Raw genomic sequence first — 26567 nt, 5'->3', positions numbered from 1 at the left:
AGCTCCTTCATCCAAGAATGAATATAGAAATGACAAAACTCACACAAGTGATAATTGTGTAAAGAAAAAATAATGCAGTTTGTGAATTTTCGGATGGTGTCTGATTATTATTCGTTTTATGATATAAGTATGGATAAATAGGGAATTTGACAATTTTGCAGACAAGTCTAAATTTTTAGGTTTAATTGAATTCCTGGAAATCATAAATTTTCCATTCTGCTGATGTAAGAATTCACGTCTTCATTTTCATAACAATGGTGGCGCCGTCGAGTCGACTCCTATCAAAACTCATCCGCCGCCCTCCGCCGCCGCTCTTCCGTTGCCTCTCTACTTTTACTTCTTCGTCATCTCCTTCTTCACATCACTTTGCCCCCCGCCACCAGCTAAATCATGTTTGTGGACATCACTTGCGGCCTAGGTCTGACTTGCTTCCACCTCACATTTGCTTTTCATTTTGTCGCCGAATCTCAACTCAACCGGAGGAGCCTCTTCTTCCGATTCAAGCCTTGATTTCCTTGCTGGATGGTTATCACGATCATACCGGCCTTCCTTGGTAACTACAGACCACCACCGTTTTATGTTTCATCGCTAATGCATTCTTATTTATCTGTTTGCAATTAAGTTTCTGGATGACACGTTCTTTTATTGTGTAACACGTACATCAGCAATATTCTATACATTTTTGCTTGAGAATGATCTGTCATCGTGTTGCTGGACTTGCGCGGCAATACACCCTCTACTTTTGCTTTCTCCATTGCATGATTTGCATCCCCTCTTGCTACTTTCGCATTCAATTTATTTTGGAAGAATTATTGTATGATCACCATTTTTAGCTTTTCATTTGTCTTTGTACTTATAGATTCTAGACACACGCACTCAGTATGTAAGTGAAGGGACCGACTCAATATAGTATATGGGTGGGGGGGCATCTTCTGGTGTTATTTCTAATTGTATTATGCAGTGACCATTGTCTTTATTATTGAGTATAGTGTTTTACCTTTACCTATGCATCTTATTAACCGGGATTTATCATCTAATTGCCATAGTTGTGTTTAGTACATTCTACCTTATAGATAAATAATGCATCAATTGTTTTTTTTTTTTTTTGTGCAGGTGGATTATAATCTCCTCGTCCACACTGGCAATGAGAGTGTTATTGTTTCCCTTTTTTGTGTTGCAACTAAAAAAATTAAAGAGGATTGGAGAACTCTTACCCAAATGTGAGTTTTATACAAGGGGGGTGGGGAAGACCGTAATGGTTTTAAAAAAATTAAAAGTGAGATCAAAATTAATGTTGGTTGAGACCTTGTTATGCCTAGGAAAATCAGATTTTGTTTAAGAAAAATTATAGCATGGATGGCTTCAACGAAAGCCGGTTAAGAGAATAGATGTGTGGAAAACATCAATTTAATAGAATAATAAAAATATGGAGATGATTTGATTCTGAATATTCCTTTAGGTCACTTTCAAAACACAACAGAGTGTAATTCCCAGTTAACCGCTTAGACACCACTCACTTTGTCTAAGCCTAAAATACTCTCTGCTCATATTACTTAAGGTTCCCTTCTTAATCTTTTCGCTTATGAAATGACGATCGACTTCAACATGCTTAATGCGATCATGATGAACTGGATTCTTTGCAATACTTATCGCAGCTTGATTGTCACAGTTTAGTTCCATTTTTTGACGACAATCTAATTTCAATTCTTTCAACAACCTTTGAATCCATATACCTCGCAAATTCCATTGACCAAAGATCGAAACTCGGCTTCTACACTGCTCCTTGCCACCAAGTTTCTTGCTTCGCCATGCGACAAGATTACCCCATGCAAAAGAGTAATATCCAGATGTGGATCATATGTCAGTAGGTGATCCTGATCCTGCCTAATCAACATCACTGTATAAATGTATGTTTCATGTGACAGTCTTACGAACTATAGTCCCTTTCCTTGGGACCCTTTTATGTACTTCAATACCCGGGAGACATCATCCATATGTTCTTCTGTTGGATTGTTCATGAACTGGCTCAAGACGATTACAAGGTCCTGTGTGAGATAGATATATCAGCTTGCCCACTAACCTCATTATCTTTCTTTGTCGACAGTTGGACAATCGTCATTCTTTCCAAGTTTTATATTTGGATCCATAGGAGCATCAACATACTTGCATCCCAGCATCCTTGTTTTTTTCAAAAGGTCTATAACATATTTTCTTTGAGAAACAAAGATTCCATGCTTCGATTTGGCCACTTCCATTCCCAGTAAATATTTCAATTGCCCTAGATCCTTCATCTCAAATTCTTTTGAGAGTTATTGCTTTATTTGGGCTATCTCCTCTTCATGGTTCCCAATAATAACAATATTGTAAACATACACGATGACAACAAAAATCCTGTCTTCGTTGGAGTGTTCGACAAACATTGTGTGATCTGATTGGCACTGCGTGTATCCATTTTCTTTTAAGACTTTGCTAAACCTGTGAAACCAAGCTTTGGGGGATTGTTTCAAACCATGAAGTGATTTCTTCAATTACAGACTTTGTTGGCAGTAGTCTTGGATTTCAATCCCGGGGGAATACTCATGTAGATTTCTTCATCTAGGTCTCCATTCAAGAAGGCATTTTTAATATCAAGTTGGTATAGAGGCTAGTCTAAATTTGCAGCAATGGAGAGAAGTACCCAAACTGTATTTAGCATTGCAACTGGTGCAAAGATTTCTTGTTGATAGATCCCATGTGTCTAGTATACGTTTTCGCTACTAGTCGTGCTTTAAATATTTCAACGTTCCCATCAACCTTATGCTTGATTATGAAAATCTTCCAGATAGAAGTTATGTGATCTGCCATGTGTTATTCTTTTCAAAGGGTTGTATTTCATCAAAGGCAGCAACATTCTGTTTCGGATTTTGGAGAGCTTCAGTGATGCTTGATGGAACTTGTACTTGGTCTAAATTAACAACAAAGGCTCGATACGCAGGAGAGAATAGATCAAGAGAAACAAAGTTACTTATAGGGTGTTGGGTGCATGGTCTCACCGCTTTTCTCAATGCAATGGGTCTATCATCAAGGTCATATGACATTAGATAAATCAAAATTTGGCGTACCTTGATTGTTTTCCAGAGGATCTGGTATCAAGGGATTACTCTTGATTTGAAAATCGTGTGCATGTACGTGGAGAGGCTTCTTGCGACAATAAACATGGTCAAAAGGTACAATATGATGTTCAGGATATGGCTGGGATTCATTTGGTGGGATTGTGTGTATATGGTGTGTTTGGAAGTCAATTGGTATATTGAAGAGTTCCAGATTATGAGGTTTATGTATAACAGGATCCCCTGAACTGAGGAATGGGAAAAAAATAGGTTAAGTCTCATTGAAGTTGACATCCATGGAGGAGTAGAATTTCTCAGTAGTCCGAGAATAACACTTGTATCTTTTTTAATTAGATGAGTACCCAAGGAAGATACATTTGACAAATCGGGGATCAAGTTTGCGACGATGTTGGGAATGGATGTGTACGAAAGATGAGCAACCAAAGAATCGCAAGAAATGTTGTGAAGGATATGTGAATTTGGGTAAGATTTGAGGAGAGTGTTAATGGGTGTTAGGTATTTAAGGACTCGAGAAGGCATTCGATTGATAAGTTAGGTTGCTTTGAGGACGGCTTCACCCCAGAAATGATGAGAGGCACATTATTAGTGAACATGGGTCAAGGAACGAGCCACCTCGAGTAGATGACTATTCTTGCGTTATGCGACACCATTTTGCTGAGGGGTGTCAACGCAGGAGCTTTGATGGATACTTCCCCGAGAGGCTAGGTAATCTTTGAGGACTGAGTTAAAGCAATCTCTAGCCCGATCAATGTGCAATATTTGAATGTTTGTTGAGAATTGCGTTTAGATCATAGCGGTAAACGTTTTAAAAATAGTGGAGGTCTCATTCTCATCTCTCATGAGATAAACCCAAGATAAACGAATATGATCATCTACAAATAATAAGAACCAACGTGTACTTGTTATGTTTTTCACTTGACGAGGACCCCAAATATCGCTATGGATTAATCCAAAAGGTTTGGACGGTTTATATGATTGTGGTCTGGACAATGTACGAGCATGTTTTGACAATTGACAAATATCCCAACAGAAAAATTTAGAAAATGAATATAGAAATAATTTGTTGATGTATAAGAAATTCGGATGACCTAAGCGATAGTGCCATAACAATATATCACTATCTTTATTAGTTATAAAAACAGAAATAAACTGACTGGAGATACTGGAGGGTGGAGACATTGGGGGAGACTTCATTTGAAGAAAATACAGGCCCGCACAACGATCAGCATTGCCAATCATCCTCTCCGAGGCTAGATCACCTAAATTGGTTGAAAAAATGGTAGAGCAAGGCATATATTTATTCAACATATTGAATGATAACAGATTACAATGTCAGGAACAAACAACACATTATGTAATCATAAATCCTGAGATACCCAAACTGAACCGGAGCTAAGTACTTTTGTAAACGACCCATCGGCGACCCGAACTGATTTCGGACTACAAAATGGGCTATATGATGTGAATAAATGTCGTTGGCCTGACATATGATCTGAAGCACCAGAATCGATTAACCCACATTGTGATAAATCAGTGTGTACTAGTAAAGCAATGGGAATATCACCCTGGATTGCTGCATTACCCGTACCAATAATATCATTTGGTGAACGTGATAGTTGTCCAAAGAGCTTTTGATGTATGTCCAGTTGCGCTTTTGTGAATGGCACCGATGAAGAAGACTGATCAGAGGTAGCAGCACCAGTGAGGGCACGACGTTCCCTTGCTGGCTTCCAATCCGCTGGCTTCCAATCTATCTTCCAGCAAGTGTCGATATTGCAGGTTGGTTTCTTGCAAACATCACACCAAGACTTCCATTATTCATCTTTCCTTTAGACGTGTTTGAAGGCTGTCCATTTTCACTCCTTGATGGGCAGAAACATTGCTGGAAGAGGATGGGAATTGTCGATGAAGAGCGAGGGCAGAGCTATCTGAGGATGCGGAAGTGTGCTGTGATGAGCCCATCATTACCTTGCATCTACTCTACTCCTGGCATATCTCCAAGAATGCAGAGCGTAGATGTGTAATGGCTTGGTGCTAAGAACTCGTCCTCATGCATCATAAAGGCTGTTATGTAAGCCCATCAAGAACTTGAAGACACACTTGCTTTCAATAATTGATCTGTAGAGTTTCTCGTCTTTAGTGAACTTCCAGTCATGTGCTTCAGTTAAATCTATCTTCTGCCAATGGCGTGTGAGGGCAGAGAAGTACTTAGTTACCGTGGAATCTTCTTGACGCAGATCGTGAATGGCCGATTCAATGACAAAGAGCTCAGCCGTATTATCTTTGTAAGAATAAGTTTCTCGTGCTGCTCCCAGATTTATGAGGCAGAAGAGTACCAACAAAAAAATTTCACTGATTTCAGGTGACATGGAATCGATCAACCATGACATGACGCGGCAGTTTTCTGTCTTCCACGACTTGAACTTGGATCGGTAAATTCAGGGCATGACATCGAGTCAGTGAGGAAATCCTCTTTGCCACGGCTGCAGATGAATATTAGCACTGACTGCGACCAAGGTAGAAAATTCAGGCCATTAAGTTTATGGCAAGTGATGGAGATGCGAGACGCGTTGCCCAGTGTCTGGGTCGTGATCGCCGGAGAAGCAGAATCTGAAGTGAAGGCCATTCCATATTTCGTCATTGACCTCCCCCGAATTCTGATACAACGTGGGTTTTGTGTGAGTGTACACAAAGAGGAAGAAGTATTCTCTTACTTTCTTCAAATAACGAAGGCAGCTTACAAATAAATATACAAAACATTAGGAAAGGAATCAAGGATAAAGCCCTAAACTATCCAATATTTTAGATACAAAGTAAGAGATAAAAGTCTATGACAAAAACTTGTGTAAGACGGTCTCATGGTCGTATTTTTTTAGACGGATCTCTTATTTGGGTTATCAATGAAAAAATATTACTTTTTATGCTAAGAGTATTACTTTTTATTGTGAATATCGGTAGGGTTGACCCGTCTCACATATAAAGTGTTGAATTGCAATGCAATTGATATTCAAAATGATGAGAATAATTACACTTGTGTATTGTCCTAATTATCACTATACCTATTTATAATCTAAACATCACAGATAATTATAGTAATAATATCTCTAATTGCTAATTACAATAGTTACCATAATACAATACAAACATTTCCTTATTATTCCCTACAATCATGCTGAATGATTGTCTTCCATTTGATACCATTGTCTTCCATTTGATACCATTAATCAACACTCCCCCTCAAGATGGTGTGTGTATATCTGTCATACCCATCTTGCACATGAAGGGGTGGAAAACTTTAGCACACAAGCCCTTAGTAAAGACATCTGCTAACTGGTTTCCAGAATTGGTATAGCTGATTCTTAGGGCTTTGTCATCCAACTTTTCCTTGATAAAGAATCGATCAATCTCAACGTGCTTAGTACGATCATGTTGAACCGGATTATTGGCAATGATTATAGCTGCCTTATTGTCACAATGTAGCACTAGAGGCTCTTCTTGAAAGAGTTTAATGTCTTGCATTAGCTTCTTGATCCATAACAATTCACACACGCCTTGTGCCATAGCTCTATATTCAGCTTCGGCACTTGATCTAGCAACCACGGTCTGTTTTTTGCTCCTCCAAGTAACTAAATTTCCCCCGATGAAGACACAATATCCAGAAGTGGACCTTCTATCATTAGGAGATCCTGCCCAATCCGCATCAGTGTATGCATTTATTCTCAAATGTCCATTGTTTGAAAGAAGGAGACCTTTCCCAGGGCTAGATTTGAGATATCTTAGTATCTGGTAGACAGCTTCAAGATGTGTGGATCGAGGCCGATGCATAAATTGACTTACTATGCTTACTGCATAGGATATGTCCGGCCTTGTGTGAGACAAGTAAATCAATTTCCCGACCAATCTTTGATAGCGATCAATGTCGACCAACTTACTGCCGTCTTCTTTTAACTTGTGATTTGCTTCAATTGGGGTATTCGCTGGTTTACAGCCTAACATTCCTGTTTCCTTCCGTAAGTCTAGGACATATTTTCTTTGAGAGATAAATATACTCTTGTTTGATCGAGCTACCTCTATTCCAAGGAAATATCTTAGTTTGCCCAAATCTTTGATCTCAAACTCGGTGGCCAACTGTTTCTTTAGTCTCATCATCTCTTCTTGATTGTCTCCGGTCATTATTATATCGTCCACATATACAAGGAGGATGGTAACCTTACCATTGAGATGTTTGATGAACATCGTGTGATCTGCATTACTTTGCTTGTAGCCAAGGGTAGTCATTGCTGCACTAAACCTTCCAAACCATGCCCGAGGTGATTGTTTCAAACCATAGAGGGCTTTTCTTAATCGACAAACCTTTCCTTCAGTTTTCTGACATGAGAAGCCTGGAGGGATTTCCATATACACTTCTTCTTCCAATTCTCCATGTAGAAAAGCATTTTTCACATCAAACTGTTGTAGGTCCCATCCAAGATTAGCAGCACAAGACAAGAGGACCCTCACGGAGTTCATCTTAGCGACCGGAGCAAAGGTTTCTCGATAATCGATCCCATAGGTCTGAGTATATCCTTTGGCTACCAATCGGGCCTTTAACCTTTCAATAGAGCCATCTGCGTTATGCTTCACAGTGTATACCCATTTGCATCCAACCGGGATTTTACCCGAGGGTTTGTCAACAAGCTCCCAAGTCTCATTTTTTACCAAGGCCTTCATCTCTTCTACCATGGCACCTTTCCACTGAGGATCATTGATGGCTTCTTTCCATCCTGTGGTATGGAGACAGAATGCAAGGAAGACAAAAAACTTCTATATGATGGGGTTAGTGATTTATATTAGACAAAGTTAGAGATGGGATGTTGAGTACATGACCGAGTCTTTTTTCTAAGAGCTATTGGAAGATCAAGGTCATTATACATATCATCTGAAAAGGTCTCAGAGTTACCTGATTCGACAGGAGTCGAGTCCGGGTCCGACGGTTGGCTATGCAGAGTGGCTTCATCCTTTTTTCTGCGAGCATATCTCAGCAGATTAGGTAGATCCAGTTTTCCCTTTTCGGATTGGGGGGCTTGATCTCTATCTGAGATTGTTTCAATATTCTGATATTCCCCCTGATATTCCCCTGACCGCGATTTCCATTTCCAGGCAGTCCAGGAAAGGTTTGCTCAGTGGAAGGCACAGTCACTTGTTCTATATGATTGTTATTGTTCCCCCCTAGCACAGGTGACGAGGTGGGAAAGAAGGCTTCCATTTCTCGGAAAGTAACATCCATAGAGACATAAAGCTTTCTAGTTGGTGGATGGTAGCACTTGTACCCTTTTTGTGTGGTCGAATATCCAACAAATATACATTTCAATGCTCTAGGGTCCAGTTTTCCTCCAATATGTTTATGTACAAAACATACACACCCAAAGATTTTAGGAGGGACACTGGAGAAATTAGTACCTTGAATAATTTCCAATGGACATTTGAAATTCAAGGTCCTCAAAGGCATGCGGTTGATCAAGTAGGCCGCTGTGAGAACTGCATCACCCCAATAGACTTTAGGTACATTCATTGTGAACATGAGAGCCCTGGCAACCTCAAGAAGATGTCGGTTTTTCCGTTCAGAAACCCCATTTTGAGCGGGTGTGTTGACACAGCTTGTTTGGTGTATAATTCCATGAGTGCCTAAATAAGATTGAAAGTTCTTTTCCATATATTCAGTACCATTATCGGTACGTAGAATTTTCACATAGACACCAAATTGAGTGTTAATCATTCTATGGAAAGACTGGAAACAAGCAAACACTTCATTTTTTGCATGCATCAAATAGACCCATGTCTTCCTACTGTAACAATCAATAAAAGTTACAAACCACCTATATCCCGATAGAGAGACTACCGGGCTTGGTCCCCAAACATCAGAGTGGATTATCATAAATGGTTCTGAACTTTTATTATTAATGGAAGGATAAGAAGTTCGAGTGTGCTTAGCTAGTTCACAAGCATCACAGACTAAGGTCTCCACATTACACTGCTGGAATAAACGAGGAAAAATGTTTTTTAAAACATAAAATGAAGGGTGCCCTAATCTTCTGTGCCATTGAAGGATTTGGTGATGAGTGGAGTCCGAATCACTTATCAAGGCATGACTTTTGAAACTAGATCCTCCAACCAATCGGTATAGACCATCGTTCACTCTACCATAGCCAATCGTTTTCCCCGTGCTCAGCTCCTGTATAATACAATGAGAAGGGAAAAATTCAATTTTACAATTCAAATCTCTGGTGAGGGCACTAACAGACAGAAGGTTATGTGAAAAGCTAGGGATATGTAACGCTAGAGGTAAATCAAGTGAAGAGGTGCAATTGATAGAACCTTTTCCGATTATAGGAGATAAAGATCCGTCGGCTATACAGACTTCATCACTACCTGAACACAAAGAATATGTCAGGAATTTTTCACGAGCATCAGTCATATGATCAGAAGCTCCAGAATCAAGAATCCATGAATTATTATCGACACAATGAGTATATTGGGTTGTATGAGCAGATGGGCGTGATATACCTGTGCGGGCAAGATGAGAGGAATGAGTGGAAGTGGCATTTATGGTACCAGGAGATTCAATTCTAGCCATAAGTTGCCTGAGGGTCTGTAACTCCTCGTTGGTTAGTCCCTTGGAGGGTTTTTCTTCACTCGGTTGCTCGATATGGGAAGCTTCATAAGCATTAGCATAAACATTAGCTTGAGGTCGTGAACTACTAAATCTTCCACCCCCGCGGCCCCGTTTAGGACGGCCATGGATACTCCAGCATGTGGCTTTAGTGTGATTTGGTTTCCCACAATGTTCACACTTTTTCTCATCTTGTACTTTACCTCCTTTGCTTGTATTTCTAACAGCATTATGTTTTGTGGTGTAATTATGTGAGTCAACAAGCATGCCTGATCCTTCATTAGAGATAATTGGCATCATAGCATTTCTTCTGCTTTCTTCTTGTTGCACAAGTTATATGTCTGTCGTAAGGAGGGAAAAGGATCTTTTCCAAGAACCTGTACTCTGATTTGATCAAAGAGATCATGCAGCCCTGCTAGAAAATCATACACTCGTTCTTTTTCGACCAATGTATGAAACTTTGTTGCATCAGCTGGGCATGAGGCTTGAAAATCTTGATAATAGTCAAGTTCTTGCCACAAACTGCTGAGCTCAGAAAAGTATTGGGCAATCGTCATCTCACCTTGTTTGGTTTCATGGATCTTCCTCCGCAGTTCGTATATTTGGGCATCATTTCCAAACTGAGAATAAGTCTGAGCAGTGGCCTCCCAAATTTTTTGTGCCGTGTCCAGCAGAAGGTATCCACGTGCGAGTTGTGGTTGCATAGAATTTATTAGCCATGACATAACAAGCGAATTCTCAGACTCCCATCTGGAAGTATCAGTCCGATTCGATGTAATTTTTCCATTGATATAGCCCTGCATACCTCTGGCTTGAATAAACAGCAAGCAGGAGCGCGACCACACGAGATAATTTGTTCCATCAAGTTTGACAGGACTGATCTGCAGAGAAGGATTATCATAAGTGGTGGTAGTCTTGCTACCAGCACGTTCATCCATAGAAGATTCCTCCTTTCCGTCAGACATGGTAGTGATGGAGACTGTCTTGTGCAGCGGTCCTTTCAACGCCGACAGCGATCAAGGTTAGTAACCTGTTCAACGCCTAAGAGCCCCTCGGAGATGGCTCTGATACCATGTTGAATTGCAATGCAATTGATATTCAAAATGATGAGAATAATTACACTTGCGTATTGTCCTAATTATCACTATACCTATTTATAATCTAAACATCACAGATAATTATAGTAATAATATCCCTAATTGCTAATTACAATAGTTACCATAATACAATACAAATATTTCCTTATTATTCCCTACAATCATGCTGAATGATTGTCTTCCATTTGATACCATTGTCTTCCATTTGATACCATTAATCAACATAAAGATTCGTGAGACCGTATCACAAGACACCTACTCAAAGTCTATTTATCTAACAGCTTATCCTAATCCAACCTTATCGAAAATTTAACACCTTTCATTCAATACTAAGCTTTTTTCTTTTGATTTAATTTGTTTTGTTTAGTAGTCACTCTTAGACGATCTTTTGTCGTAATCGGTCAAAACACTTGGCTGTCTATATACACCTTAATTGATCTGCTCTTTGCTGTACTTCGCCATTGCAATGTCGTAACTAATTGTTTGAAGACTTCTTAACTGACTTGTCACTCTTGGCTGGTTGAGTTAATATGAGTTTGTTATCATACAACTCTTCTAAGATAATATCCAACAAATTCCCTCTACTTTGTTATGCTTTTATCATTTCATATGTGCTACCTGTTTATGAATTTTGCCATAACCTGGGATATAAATTATTATTTTTATTTCTGCTGATTTGATGGCCAACTTACTTAATTCTATCCTTATTCCCTTCATGGAATAGGTAGCCTGGAGTTAGCCTTGTGGCCCTTATCATTCATGGTCCAGTATTAGTGTATTATGTAGGAAGCCATTGCTACTTTTAAATGTCAAGTCACTATGAGTCATGGGTTTGTGCCCCCACTGTACGTGACATCACAATTTTATCTTTCCTACGATTTGTTCTATGAAACACTGTCAATTTAGTAAAAGCAAGTGTGTTTTTTTTAAATTATTTTTTGGATCAGTATTTGGTATGCATATGATTTTTAGAGTAAGCCATATTATTCGCTGAAGTGGAACTTATCACCCTTTGTTTTCTGCATCTCATAGTACCCCCACCATTGCCACCACCTCTATCTGGACGAAGTTTTAAAGACCAAATTACCTTTTTTTTGAAAGAGAAACAGGCTGCTGGATGTCCTTCATTCTTTTGGTTCTTTGCGTCATTTTCTGTCCAGGTTAAATACCTCTTTGTTAGTATTTCATATTTGCTTGTACAGTAGTGAAATTTTGTTTTATTAGCGTTCTATATATCTAAAGTATATATTCTATGCTGTGTGAATTGTGATGTGAGGCCCCAAGCCCGGTTTAGTTATTAACAAGCAACTTGATTAGTTTTAATAGATAAAGATATGGAGAATATTTTCTTTTTAATTATTAAGGTCCAGTTAAAACGCCTATCATTTTTCAATATTTAAATTATTATATGTAGATGTATGTAGTTCTGCCTCGATGAATAACAGAAATAAAGTATCATCCAATGAAGTATTCATGCCAAAATGTGGAATTTTTTAAAATACTTGACCATTATGTGGATATGTATCAAAATATAACATAATATCTTCCAAAAACGGCATGGGATACAATCTCAAAAATAACACTCTCTATCCAGGATCCTAGCGCGGTGAAATTTTGTCGATAAATATGTACAGTCTGAAGCCTGAATAGATGATACACCGATAAATTCGGTTCATGTGTTTAGGATACTTACTTACATTTGTTTTCACTTTTTTGCTTTATGTAAGAAAATTAAAAATAATTTTTAATGGAATTTTTTTCCTTTTTATGTTTGTCTACTTGAGCAAATTGGATGCATCTCAACTTTTCTTTCCATGCTTTTGTAATTTGCAGGTCCCTTGCTTTCTCTTGTGGATCATGAGTATTCGGAGAATGTCATTGGAACATCATTCTGGTTTTGATTGTGTAGGTACTTAGATACTAACTATATTGTTGGCATGAAGTTTGTGTTGTCATGATTTGACTTTTTGACTCTTAATTTTTTCGAAGTTGGACGCTTCTCACGGTGGTTCTGGAATATTTGCCTGTAGAAGCCTCCATCGTTGGCCTATATTGATTTAGAAGAGGCTCTAGATTTGCCTAGTTGTCTTTTTCCATAAAATTGTCTTGTGTGTTATGTTTCTGAATTTGGATCTCGTTAAGGGACAACGGACAGTGAATTCCTCCCAAGTCAGAAAGACCTCCTTTCTTCTTGGCTTTTCGTCCTGTACACCATATGATGATAGTTGTAGTTGAGTCTCGTTAACAAGAGAACTCGGATCTTTTCATGAGAATTTTGAGAAAAATGCAGATGAGCGAGGTCCAAGGCTATCCAGCAGGCGAGCAGGCGGTGGAGGCGACCGAGGCGGTCAATGATTTTAAAATTCTTGTCAACTGTCGAAGTCAAATAATTTAAAAAACCAGTCAAAGTCAATCAAGTTAAAAAACCCTAGATATAATAAAAGCATATCTCACTCTCTTTTAGTCTCTTGTATTTATTTTTGTTTTCAAGTGTCCTCCACCATCAGCCACCACCTGCCTCAAATCGCCTTCAGCCGCCGCCTCCATCAACTACCACTTTAATTATTTTGTTAGTTCAAATTTATATATTTATTTACACTTTGTCTAATTTATATTATATTGTAGGAAGCTTTTTTATACATAAATATTATTTAATTATATATATTACATAAAAAATTATGATTATTTGTAATTACATTGCATAATTATATATAATTACCTATAAAAAATGGCTAAAAAATTCAACCGCCTAGGCGGGCAGTCTATTGCTGTTTACAGCATGGATGCTGTTGCTTTATTCACTCACGCAAACTTGTTTAAATACACAAGACTACATCTTACTAAATAAACAAAAATAAAACAAATCTGGAGGATAAACTCCTCTTATTCCCATCCTATTTTTTTTTTTAATGAAAATTCATTAAAATTAGGTAAAAGAGATGTCTAGTACAAATACACTGGGAATACCCAGGAGAATCATAAAGAGCGATCTAAACCACACTAGAGCAAACAACAATCATAGAAAACATAAAACGCAATTTAAACGATGAACCAACAATCACAGTAAATTATCCATCATGTCTATCGAGTTTGGTAGGCTTCTTAAAACATGAATCTTTAACTTCGCGATTGTTCCAGCAATATTCGGCACTTCATTCTCGAACATGACCCTATTTCTTATGCTCCAAATATGATAGACAGTTGCAGCTAGCGCCACACACCTCATCTTATTCAAGCTCGAGCTACCACGATAAACTCCCCAGAACGCCGCAAGGACCGATGTAGGAGAGCCCATCAACTTTTTCATTCCAAGCCAAGATCGAATAGCAGTCCAGATTGCATCAGATAGCTTGCATCTGAAGAACAAGTGATTGGCAGATTCATCATCGGTATTGCATAGAACACACGCTTTATCACTTAAGTAACCCAATCTATCTCGAGTAAGCAACTTCCGATGTGCAAGCAACCACAAAATGAACCTATGTTTCGGCAGTATGCATTGCTTAGACACTATAGGTTTCCAAGGCCAATTTACCCATCTACCAACGAGGAAATCATACGCTCCTGATAGGCCCCTCGAACAACCGAACCATTTTTCCAATGCCCTAGCCGCAGAATGTTTAGATCCATGCGCAGCTAGTATCTCATCTCGGATTGCAATAACCTGTTTGATGAGTGGTGAATGGTCTCTGCACCATCCCCAACTCCACACATCAGCAGAATTGCAATAAACATGATTTATCCATTTGATCCAAAGGCAGTCTTTCTTGATATGAATGTTCCACAATGTTTTTGCCAACAAAGCTTTGTTCCATGCCTTTAAATTCTTCAACCCAAATCCACCCGCTTCAATTGGTTTACAAAGTGAACTCCACGCGATCGGTGGATACTTGGACGTCCAAACACAACTCCGACACTTGGAGTATATACTATCGATAACACAACTTGGAAGCGGTAGAATAGATAACCAGTAACACCCAACACCCTGAACAACTGACCTGATAAGCTCAAGCTTCCCTGCATAAGAAAGCGACTGTCGAGGCCAGGAAATTATCTTACTCGAAATTGCATCCACCAGAATGCTAAAGTCCGCCGCCCGAAGATATTTCGAAGCAAGGGGTACTCCCAAATAACGAAAGGGGAGATCCCCGCAAGTGAAGCCTGTAATGTCAAGAATTTCCTGTCTCACTGTATCTGTCACACTTGCAATGTAAGCATTAGATTTTAACAGGTTCACTCTGAGCCCAGCCATATTACCAAACTTATTCAAATAACTCATGAGCATAGCAACACTATAACCATCACCCCTCGACAATAGTAATAGATCGTCTGCATAAGCTAAATGGGTTATACCCAAGTTGCGGCACTTAGGGTGAAAACCGAATCTAGTATCACGAGACATTCTTTTTAATCCACTAGAAAGGATTTCAATGCATAAAGTGAATAAATAAGGTGAAAGAGGATCACCTTGGCGAAGCCCTCGACGGCCCTCGAAATGCCCATGAAACTGTCCATTGATCACAATCGAGTAAGAAGTTGTTGACACACATTCCATAATCCACTTGACAAAAACCGATGGAAAATTGAATTCAACAAGGACTTGCCGTAAGAAACTCCAATCCACCGAATCATACGCCTTTTGTAAATCAATTTTCAGCATACATCTTGGAGACCCACGCTTTCTTGCATATTTTCGAAGGAGTTCTTGCGCCAAGTGTATGTTATCTACGATTGATCGGCCTTCAATAAACCCCGCTTGTGCTCCATCAACCAAGTGCCCCATTACTTTTCGCAATCTGTTAACAGTTTTGCCATATTAGCATCCGTGTATGAGTGAGACATCGGTAGAAAGTGTGCGTACTTGGAGAAACGGTCAACCACGACAAAAAGCACGTTCTTCCCATGAGAAGAGGGAAGTTCTTCTATGAAATCCATTGATATATGAGACCAAATCTGCACCGGGATAGGCAAGGGCTGACGTAACCCCGCCGGTTGAAGATGCTCCACCTTACTACGTTGGCAAATCAAGCCTTGGCGTCACATGCCAAGCCAATCGAAATCATTTGCAATCCTGTAGTGGGCCTTTTGATATCCCTCATGACACCCGTTGTCAATCACTTCGATGATTCTATCGGCGGAAGAAGAGTTTTCCGTTAGGTAGACTTTCTGCTTGCGAAACAGTATACCGGTCCTGTATTCCCACGGCCCTTGCAGCTTCCCATCGAGCACCTGTTGTATCAACACCTTTGATTCCTCGGATGCGGAGTACTCCTTTTGAATGTCTGACAATAAGTCAAACTGAGGCATAGAAATCGCGGCCAACTGTCTCAAGCTCCTCTTTGCTTGACAAAGCATTGGCCATGATATTCATGCAGCCCTTCTTGTATTCAACACGGAAATCAAAGCCAAGCAAATTTTTGACCCATGTGCTGCTCCAAAAGATACTTCTTGCTGTAATGATCAGTTCGAACCTTCATGCGCTAGGTTTAGCCATCCCAGCGTGTCCGATAGACCATCAAGTTAGAAAGATCTCCTTTCTCGTTAGCCTTGTAGTTGAGGCTCATTAACTAGAGAACCTCAGATTTTTTCAAGAGAATTTGGAGAAAAATGCAGATTGCTTTATTCATTCACGTAAACTTGTTTAAATATACAAAACTCCATCCTAACTAAACAACCCAAAAGATAGAACAATTCTGGAGGATGAGTTCCTCTTATTCCCATCCTAATCCAATACTCGACGGAAGAATTAAAAATTAAACTAAAGATAACAAAAAAAACCAAATCCTAGCCTATCCATTCCGCATGGAACGAAATCAGAAATTCTGATATCCTACATCTGTCTCTTGAAATGGCCATGAGCTCGCCGCGTGTCTGTATGCGGCACGGTATCATATGAATTCTGTGCTGCGTCCATCACATTGTGCCTACCAGTTTTGTCCTCCACTAAATTTCATTTCAGTCCCCACCCCCCCACCCCCCCAACCATTGAAATATTTATTGATATAGTTTATCAGTAACGGTTTTGAGTGTCAAGTTTGTATGCCAGAATCTACTTTTGGGTTTTGATGTGCCGTTAAATGTTTTTATTGAGCAGAAAACGCTGAAAGTATGATAATGAGCATTATTATAAGTACCTAAAACTCGGTGTGAATGGAGAAGGGATATGAGAAGCTCTAAATCATTTTAATGTAACTCCAATTATGCTGATAAATATTTTGTGTTCCCTCTTCCTGTTTGAACCTTTTTCTTGTCTCTACTTCTAGCTTTGAACCAAAGTTGGCAATTGATTGGGATCAAGACTCGTCTCTGATGAACTTATATTTGTGCTTGGCCTTATAGAAAGCAAGCATCTCATTCGAGGGTTTTGTAGATATATAATATAAGAAAACACACAGGTTTAATAGTTATAGTATCTAAGACTTTTAATTAATTAGAAAAGATCTTGTATTATTAGCTTGTTTGATGAGCCCTTTGGGTATTCACCTACTGGATCATAATATATAAGGCTTTGGAATAAAACGATATCAAAACCAAGAAGCCATCGAGACTTGCACAATGAATACTCCCTCTTTGTCTCTTCTATACTACACCGTTCTCAGCCACGGTATCACTATAGGCGAGAGCATATGTTGTGGTCACGTATCTATTTGTAATTTTATTTTGTAGATGTCTTATATTACACTCTTAGTTGATTGGCATCTACAAATCATTTATTATTATTATTTTTTTTGGGTTTTTGGGTATCTAACGAAACAGTCTCTCATAATCTTACAGGGAGGAACTCTATGGTTTCAAAACTTGACTGAATATTCAAATGGTGTTTTGGGTCCCATTTTCCCTTTACTCATTGCAGGATTGCATTACAGTAATGTTCAGGTACAAGAACAACCAACATTTGCAGGCTGTATTAACGTGATTATTTTCATTGTTTTTGGAATACAATGTCTATTATGATTTAAGAATCAGTGTCCTAAGATATTGTCATTTTCTTTGCTATGACAATTTTTTTTTTCTAGATGATTTAATTTATGCTACCATCAGAATGTTCTTTTTTCTTTGCCATAATAGTGCTTAATAATTCTTTGGCATGGGTCATAAATTTATGTCTTTTTTCATTGGATCTCTGTGCCAGTATAGTAATTTTCTCACCTTTAAGTTCTTCCGACTTTTTAATTCTCAGATGGATTTATTAATTATCCTTCGCGTTTTTTCTGTTTTGTTGATCTTTTTATCACTGATGGAAGACATTATTTCCAGCTATCTTAAAATGAGATGAGCACATTTAGGCCCAGTTGAAAAACGTAACAAAAAAGAGTGAGGTTTACACTCGATGAGATCTTTGCTATTTGATTTCATAAACTAGATCTATAAATGACATTGCTTGGTGAAAGCAGGACCGGGCTCATCTGCTTCCCAAGATGTGCCATCATCGCTTCAGATCCTTTTCAGTTTCTCTGTCACCCGTTTTTCTAACTTCTTTGTTGTTCAAAACAGAATCTAATAACCTTGATGTTGCAAAATATGGTAACTTGTATGGTTTCTTTTTTGATTGAATCTGTGAATTCCTACATAGACGTATGAGTTATTTTGCATTTTAATGGGCATGTATTGAGTCATCTCTTTAATTTTTAGATATCCATTCAAAAATCATCGTTTCAAGAGTTGCCTGACACCTTAGGATCATTAGCAAAGGTATGTTCATAAACTTGTGCTTGTGCTTTCTTCTCCCTCCCTATTTCATCCTATTTAGTGACCTTTGCAACTTAGCCTGCTTGGTCCACCTGTCTAAATTTTTTCCAAAAAATAAACTCAACCCAATGATTATCAAAATTAAATTCAATCTATCGATTATACAAGGTGAAGCAGTTATGACAGTCACTTCAGCACTTAAATCCCGCTATGATAAGCGGACATGGATAGGATGCGACATGCTAAGTCCACATGCACTTATGATTCACAGATTCAGCCTTTAAGGTGAAAGTTCTATCGATAACTAATAACCACATTAGAATGAGGAACCCCACCATATCTCCAGCATATTGGACCTATATCCTCTGTGTACAGCGATATGTTGTTTTTTTAAAATTAGATTATCCAACTCGTCGTGGCCATTTCAAGTCATGTATGATACTGCATTGGCATGTTTTAGGAGTATCCATGCATTCTGGGGACCTGGTAAGTTAAATGTAGACACATGAATATTTTCAGAAAGATGTGCAGCTGTCCCTGCCATTTGTACCTCTTTCAATCCAACTCCTGGATAATGAATTTTTAACCAAGTGAAAGTATTTTGTTGTTCTTGAAATGATATATTTCAAATCCATGGATTTCAAATATATTTTTGTTCTTTAGTTAAGTTTTTTTTTTTCGATAGGAAACTAACTTTATTATATTAGAAATGGAAATTAAAGTACAGGCTGATGAGTAATTCGCAAGCAAAGAAAAAAGATTAACGATAAGAAAGATAATTAATGCAGAGTCATCTTAATCTATCCACCTGCCCGTACAAATTTCCAATCCCTAATCAAATCTAAGATGCACAAATGATTATACTCTTTCAAATATGTTGTCCAAGTGGCGACTTTGAACTTGATCTTCTCCCAAACATCTTCCACTGAATGTGTACTATCCTAAAAAATTCTGCTATTCCTTTCCAACCATAACGACCAAAAAACACTATGAATAATCAAAACCCAGAATTTGGATATTCTGTTCGATGTGCAACACCCCAGATCCATTGTGAATTGTTCTTTTGCCTTCCTCGGAAGCACCCATTGAAAACTCATCTCCTTTAACATTCTCATCCATATTTCAGTCGAAAATGAGCAGTGTAAAAGTAGATGATCTTGACTCTCCTCTTGCTTTTGACAAAGACAACACCATTGCGGTCTTATTACACATTCCGGCCACCTTCTCTGCACCGAGTCACAAGTTGGTAACTTTCCCAAGGCCACTGTCCACGAGAAAATCTGAATCTTTGGTGGGACATTTACTTTCCACATATTATGAAATTGAGAGAATAATGGAAAGGTATCAACTGGGAAAAAAGAATTGTAAAAAGAGCAAACAGAAAACAAACCCGACTGATCCCCCAACCAGATTCTATAATCCTCAATACCCGACTCCAGTCTAACTCTATCTAAGACGCCTAATAGAGTAATAAACTCACCTACCTCTACCTCATTCAATTCTCTTCTGAATCTGATAGGTTTATTTTTTGATAAGCAAATTTGAAACAAAGCCGGGAATCTTATCTTAAACAAGACTCCCCCCTCCCAAACATCCTCCCTAAAACGAATAAGATTACCCTCTTTTGGCACCACCCTAATCAATTGATGAAAAGCTGGATACGAGCGAGATATAAATTTCCAAGGACTTCTGAATGTCTTATTTCCGGCCAAACCCAAATCCCACCCATTGACTTGAATCCCATATATGCTCTGAATGACCTTTTTCCACAACGTTCCCCTTTCGACTGAACCCCTCCACCACCATTTCCCCAGAAGAGCCTTATTTTTTAAACAAATGTTCCCCAACCCCAGTCCCCCTCTGTCCTTTGGCTTGCTCACCTGATCCCACCCGACAACATGACACCGTTTTTCCCCGTCTGGGCCATCCTACAAAAAATCCCTCATCAACTTTTCCATTCTTTTAGCCACTTGAATTGGCACTTTAAAAAGAGACATAAAGTAAGATGGCATCGCACATGAAACCGCCTTAATCAATGTAAATCGGCCCCCCCTCGATAAGAACGACTTCTTTCGGTTTGCTAATTTCTTAGACATTTTGGCTATGACAGGTTCCCAAAATTCCATATTCGTGGGGTTTCCTCCCAAAGGTAACCCAAGGTACTTAATCGGCCATATTCCTTTTTGGCAACCGATTGTAGAAGCAATGTCGTCGTCTTCCTCTTCCGAACAATTAATTCCCAGCACAACAGTCTTATTGACATTCATTTTGAGGCCTGAGTGAATACCGAAAGATTTTAAGATATTCGCAAATTTGATCTATTGTTTCATTGTAAACAATATTCAATGAAACAATAGAAGTAATTGAAACCCATGAATTTCAATTTTTTTTTTAAGAAACTAAATATTATTAGATTAATAAAGTGGTAAGTCTACCAATAAGATTACAAAGCAAGTGGATGAGCATCCACGAAATACGACATCTACCTACAACAATTAATCGTTCAACATAAAATGTAACACCAATCCCTCACAAGATCCGAAATAAGATAATTCCGAAACATTGGTAAGCTAGTCGTCCATGTCGCCACCCTGAATCTAATCTTTTCCCATACGACTTCTCCTGATTCTTCTTTGTCGTTGAAAATTCTGTTGTTGTGTTCCATCCAAATCGACCAAAAGACACAGTGAATTATTATGCACCAGAATTCTTTAAACCCCTTTCCTGTGAGAGATCCATGTTCCAAAATAAACATGTCTCTTGATGATGCTGGAAATATCCACTCGAATCCCAAGTGTTGCATTACCTTGACCCAGATGCTCGTTGTGAAAGCACAGTGAAGCAAAATATGATCCTGACTCTCCTCGTTTTTCTTGCACAAGTTACACCACTGTGGGCGCAAAACATGATTAGGTATTCTTCTCTGTAAGTTGTCACAAGTTGGCAATTTTCCCAAAGCCACTATCCAAGAGAATACTTTCACTTTTTGTGGGATAGGTACCTTCCAAATGTTATGATAAGAAGGAAAAATAGGGTTAGTACTAATCGGAAAGAATGATGAGTAGAAAGAACTGACAGAGAAAACATCGGATGAGTCTCCTAACCAAACCTTGACATCCCCAGACCCCACACTCAGAGATACTGAATCTAATACCCCCAAAAGAGCAGTGTATTCTGCCAACTCGATTTCATTCAACCCTCTCCTGAACCGAACATCCCACGAAATGACATCATTACCTTGAGTACTCGACACCGAGAAGAAATGAGAAATAGGTTTATTTTTTAATGAAGATAGTAAGTAAATGTGGGGAAAAACAATATGGAATGGCAATAAACCCATCCACCTATCTTCCCAAAACCTAATGAGATTCCCCCCCTTAAGCACTGTACCAATGAGTAAATGACAAGTCGAATGGGATCGAGAAATAAACTTCCAAGGGCTTCTGAAAGTCGTGTTCCTTGCCACCCTTACTTCCCAACCATTTTCATGAAATCCATAGATGCTACCCACAACTCTTTTCCAAAGAGAGTTTTCTTCCACGGCGCATCTCCACCACCATTTCCCTAACAGTGCCTTATTCCTTAGATGAATCCTCACCAAGCCTAAGCCTCCCCTGTCTATGGGTTTGCACACCTCATCTTCTCAAGTGCACCCCCTAAGGTTTACTATAAGTTTCAGACTAAGCAAAAGAAAAATCTCGATGAGTTTTTTTTCTTCCGTAAGGTGTATTAAATAATGATGATAAATGGACTGCATTATTTGCTTTGTAGGGCTACGCGTTTTATCTGCAACTGCTGACACTGCCAATTTTGTTCATCACGTTCAATGTTCCCCAGGTAAATGGTAATCATATCTTGACCCTTTCTTAGATCAGTAGGGCATACTGATACTATCTCAGAAATGAGCTCTTGATATATTCATTTATTTTCTTTTCGTTGTGTTAGTTTGGAGGGTTGTTTATGAATTAATTAGTCCAAGTTTCAGGTGGAAATTACTGAGTTTTGCTAATGTAAATGGATTACGAATTCATCGTGTTATTTTTCCCATCATGGAAGGTTTTCAAACATGTGACATCTTTTTCTTTTAAAAGAGTATCATAAAATGGATGAATTTCATCGATCAAGTGGTGTGACAATGACTTGCATGACTTAATTAGACCCTTCTGCATCTTATAAAGAGTATGTCCTGAATTATTTCATCTTCCTTATCGTAGTTTGTTTCTTTGAAATCTCTCTTTTTCATACTTTCCAGGGAAGTTTGGTATACTGGTTTACCAATAGTTCACTGACTTTGATACAGGTTGGTACTTCTATTTTAAAAATTAACCCCAAGATGTTTAAAATTCAATTGATATTTTTATCTTTCCATGTCTGAGAAAAATATCCTGTTATATTAATGTATTATACTATTATCCATTCTGTAACTATATGTTTATGTTTTCTAGCGACTCTTCATCGAACTTGCCTAACACCATTGTGTATCATTTTTTTATTTCTTAGAATTTTGATACTAACCGAGCAAATCTTCACTCACGTCACATCTCTTCTGGTTTACATTTTCTATGTTACTCATTTTCCTATTACAATTTTAATTTTATTTTGTTCCTCGTGGCAACCTTCTCTAGGCGTTTTTTTGTGTGACTTCACTAATGTGGTACTTTAAACTCCACTCCTAAAGGTTTTGGTCAGTCAAGTGTTCCACTTTGACCTGAAGCAATTACAGCGTAACCAACCCAAGTTTGTTTCTATGGAAGTTTCAGTGACTACTTGACATCCAGTGCTGGAATGTTACTCTTAACAATAAAAAAATTAAAATCTTTCCCAAACACCAAATATATGCGACTTATGATATTCTAGACCAGTGATAATGATATTCTCGTATGCTTCTGCATCTTCTTTTCTCTCTCTGCTTTTAGTGGTTCTAACTACTTGTTTTCTTTTTAAGTTGATTATTGTACTTTATGAAATAAGAGACCTTTACTTGGTTTATTAATTCTATTATAGAAACTTGAGCTGAAATTTGGGAGTTACATTTGAGTTTTGCTGACTAGAAACAAGTATTTGTACTTTTCCTAGGTAAATGATCTTTAGTACCCTTTGTGAAAATCCAAAAAAAAAATCACAAAACCATCTAATGTAAAATCAATTATTTTTAAAATCAGATTCTTTTGTTCCATTTGTGAGGGTGTTATGCCTGACTTTTAAAAACATATGTTTTAGAAAAGTCAATTTATTTTACCTGTCGGGTTTTATGTTTTGTTAAATTTTCACAAAGGTGTTGAATGTAATTTGTCCTGCTTTTCCCCTAGAATATGTAAAGTCATCCATCCATGCCCTTGAGTTCTAGTGGAAATGGAAGTGGAAGAGCAAGAGGAAGTGGAAGAGAGCCTCTACGTAATTGGCAGATAGAAGGCTGAACTGTTTACTTACATGAATGGGGTAACATTTGCATGAGCTAGGTAGTAGAAGATGAATGATGGTATGATGAAAGATGGGATCTGGTAGTGAGGAAAAGTGACATTCAGATATTTAAAGTTAATTAATGAAGAAAGAAAAGGTGTGGTGCATGAATTTAATTATTTTTCACCTTTCAACTACTTTCTATTTCCTTTTCTTTTCATTAGTCGATCAAAAAGTGTGAATTATTTGAATGCATGGAATAGGTGTTTGGTTTGTATTTGGAAGTACATTGGGTTATCCAAATTTTTTCTCTTTTTTACAGAAATTATGTCTCAAAAATCCTAGTGTTCTAAAGTATTTAGGGCTTCCTGTAAAGAAAGCTTCTGCAACAACTCCAATCAATGACCAAAGAAGCAATAATGAAGGACCGGAGATATTTGTGTCAACAAAGCAGGGAAAAATCTCTGCTGAAAACTTGTCTCCAAAAGAACTGGTTGCTGTGAGTGATGATGCTATGCCACAATCCTTTAGTATGCTTCAGTTTTTTGTCAAAATTTCCAAACAACTTATCTCAAGACATTTTGACAGTTCTCAGTCAAAGTTCTAACTGACGGCCATAAAGATGTGGCAATTAAATTATTAAGGTAATAAAAATCCTTTGTTCTTGGGATGACTGCCCTCCCTTCTAATGGTTATGCTTGTAAAATACAACTGCAGACTCGCTCTTAAAAAGGATCCTGGATGCACAAGGGCTTTACTTATCATGGGGCAGACACTGTTGCAGAAACAAGAACTTGTTGAGGCTTCTGTGTATTTAGAAAGTGCTGTTTCAAAGGTCTTGTTCCATTTTAAAGTCAATTTACCTATTTTATCCTGGGGAGGAGAAAGATAATGGATAATGTGTTCTATTTTGGTTGTGCTTCAATTTAAGTTTTGAATCTTATGATAGTTTTCTTTTAGCTAATAATGTGTAACTTCTATTTACTGTCTGACTTGAGGATTGGCTCAAACTTTCATTCAGCTTCTTGTTGCTGGCCATCCAGTAGAGGTTGAAGAACTTGATCTTCTGATTCTTTCCTCTCAATGGGCTGGTATTGCTTGCATGCGGCAGGTAATACAGAACAATGCTTATTTTATACTTCATATTTGTATATTTTGTTCCCCAGAGTGAAGGTGATCACAACGGCTGTTATTTTCATACATGTAATGAAAACTTTTACCTAGAAAAACCAGCACTTGTGGGGTAAAAGGGGATTTCTGTCATTCTGTTGTTCCATAAAAGGCCCATGTTACGGTTTCCAAAATTATCCCAAATGTATTGCGCACATGATTAATAGTGATATAGCTAGTTGTGTACAAGTTTGTGTAACTATGTTAGCAAGAGGGAGAAGTGATGATATGATGTCACCATGATAATGTACAACAGTTCTTGTTGTTAGCTGCTATATACTCATCCGGAGAAATTTTCTCTTTTGGTTCATCGCCAACAAAAAAAATCAATTATGATTTCTAAACAAGAAAAGTTGGTCTGATGAGACACTACAAATGTTATCGGAATCATTTCTCAGCTGCTAAATCTTCAGTCATCACACCAGCCTCGAGAAAATCATTCTGCACTGTCACCATTAACATCATTTATAAAAGGCGGATAAAGGTATTATAGATAGCTTTATGGCTTCCGACGGCCTAACTTGCAATAGTGCTAATGTGGTTTCTATTCCTGCAATAAGGATCTTGGATTCGACGTAATTGTGTGTTGACCCAATCACTTCATGTATCCAGTGGGTTTAAATTGTAGTACCATTTGGGTACATTTTTTCTTGTTTCCACTTCAACTTTTCAGTCACTTGTGCAGGGAAAAATGGACGAAGGTCTTTTTCATCTGGAAAGACTAGCGCAGCTGAAAGAGCCTGAGGATTTGAAGACTAAGTCCTACTACTACGACGGTTTGATTATTTTGGCAAGGTATGAGATTGATGTACAAATAAAAAATAAAATTTCAGAACTTTTACTTTTTTAAACGTATTTAACCAAGCTAAATTTGTTATTTGCTTTTTGGTGCCTAACAACCGTTCCATGTAACTTGGCAGTGCTTTACTGAATATGGGACGCAAAGCTGAGGCCTTGAACCACTTGAGCAAAGCCGCTGCCTATAATCCTGCTTACCATGTGTATTTAAAACAATGTGAAGAAGACTCGGATGATTTTGCCAATCATCTAGCCAAGGGGTACGAGAGATTCGTGAGCTAATTGCAGGATACTAGTTTGTATACACAGATATATATCTCAGTACGAGGCTCAGGGCTCAGGGTATTCTCACTTTAAAATTCTAGAAATCCCAAAAACTAAAATATCCACTCCTTACTCAAGTTTAAGTGAAGACTAATGAATATTTCATTTATTCAGGCTTCTTTTTATTTATTATTCGTTAGATTTTCTTAAAACATAAATAAAATATGAAATTTTCGAGTAGTCTTCCCTTGAAATGATGGATGTCTAAAGTTTTAATTAAATTTCAATATAGTTCTAATTTGTTTAATAATTAAAGTACAGGAATATTTGGAACTCATAACAATCTTTTAGGTTTCAATTTTACCTCGACAATTATGTCATGATGCTCTT

At 38.1% G+C, this 26567-nt stretch overlaps 1 protein-coding gene across 2 annotated transcripts; it reads left to right on the top strand.

The window, feature by feature from the left end:
• Positions 1–26346, top strand: LOC140830147 (ALBINO3-like protein 3, mitochondrial). Of its 2 annotated transcripts, none has more exons than XM_073193434.1 (14): positions 1–553; positions 1114–1220; positions 11889–12016; positions 12690–12761; positions 17631–17732; positions 18489–18548; positions 22317–22382; positions 22798–22845; positions 24268–24444; positions 24534–24589; positions 24663–24780; positions 24967–25056; positions 25801–25910; positions 26036–26346. In XM_073193434.1, exons 1-14 carry the CDS (start codon positions 255–257, stop codon positions 26193–26195), a joined length of 1593 nt encoding a protein of 530 aa, XP_073049535.1. In that variant the 5' UTR covers positions 1–254; the 3' UTR covers positions 26196–26346. The 2 variants fall into 2 exon arrangements, with proteins under 2 accessions (XP_073049535.1, XP_073049541.1); XM_073193440.1 differs by lacking the exons at positions 1–553; positions 1114–1220 and adding exons at positions 5800–5923; positions 11108–11701.
• The last annotated feature ends 221 nt before the right edge of the window (positions 26347–26567 follow it).

The sequence above is a fragment of the Primulina eburnea genome, chromosome 1 (assembly GCF_022965805.1).
Source record: "Primulina eburnea isolate SZY01 chromosome 1, ASM2296580v1, whole genome shotgun sequence".
In the NCBI taxonomy this organism is placed as follows: Eukaryota; Viridiplantae; Streptophyta; class Magnoliopsida; order Lamiales; family Gesneriaceae; genus Primulina; species Primulina eburnea.
This window is presented reverse-complemented; position numbering and strand designations above follow the sequence as displayed.

Coding starts and splice junctions, on each gene's coding strand:
- LOC140830147 (XM_073193434.1), top strand. CDS start 255: ATGGTGGCGCCGTCGAGTCGACTCCTATCAAAACTCATCCGCCGCCCT. Junction 1,221..11,888: donor TGGAGAACTCTTACCCAAAT/GTGAGTTTTATA, acceptor TGCATCTCATAG/TACCCCCACCATTGCCACCA. Junction 17,733..18,488: donor TGCATTACAGTAATGTTCAG/GTACAAGAACAA, acceptor TTTAATTTTTAG/ATATCCATTCAAAAATCATC.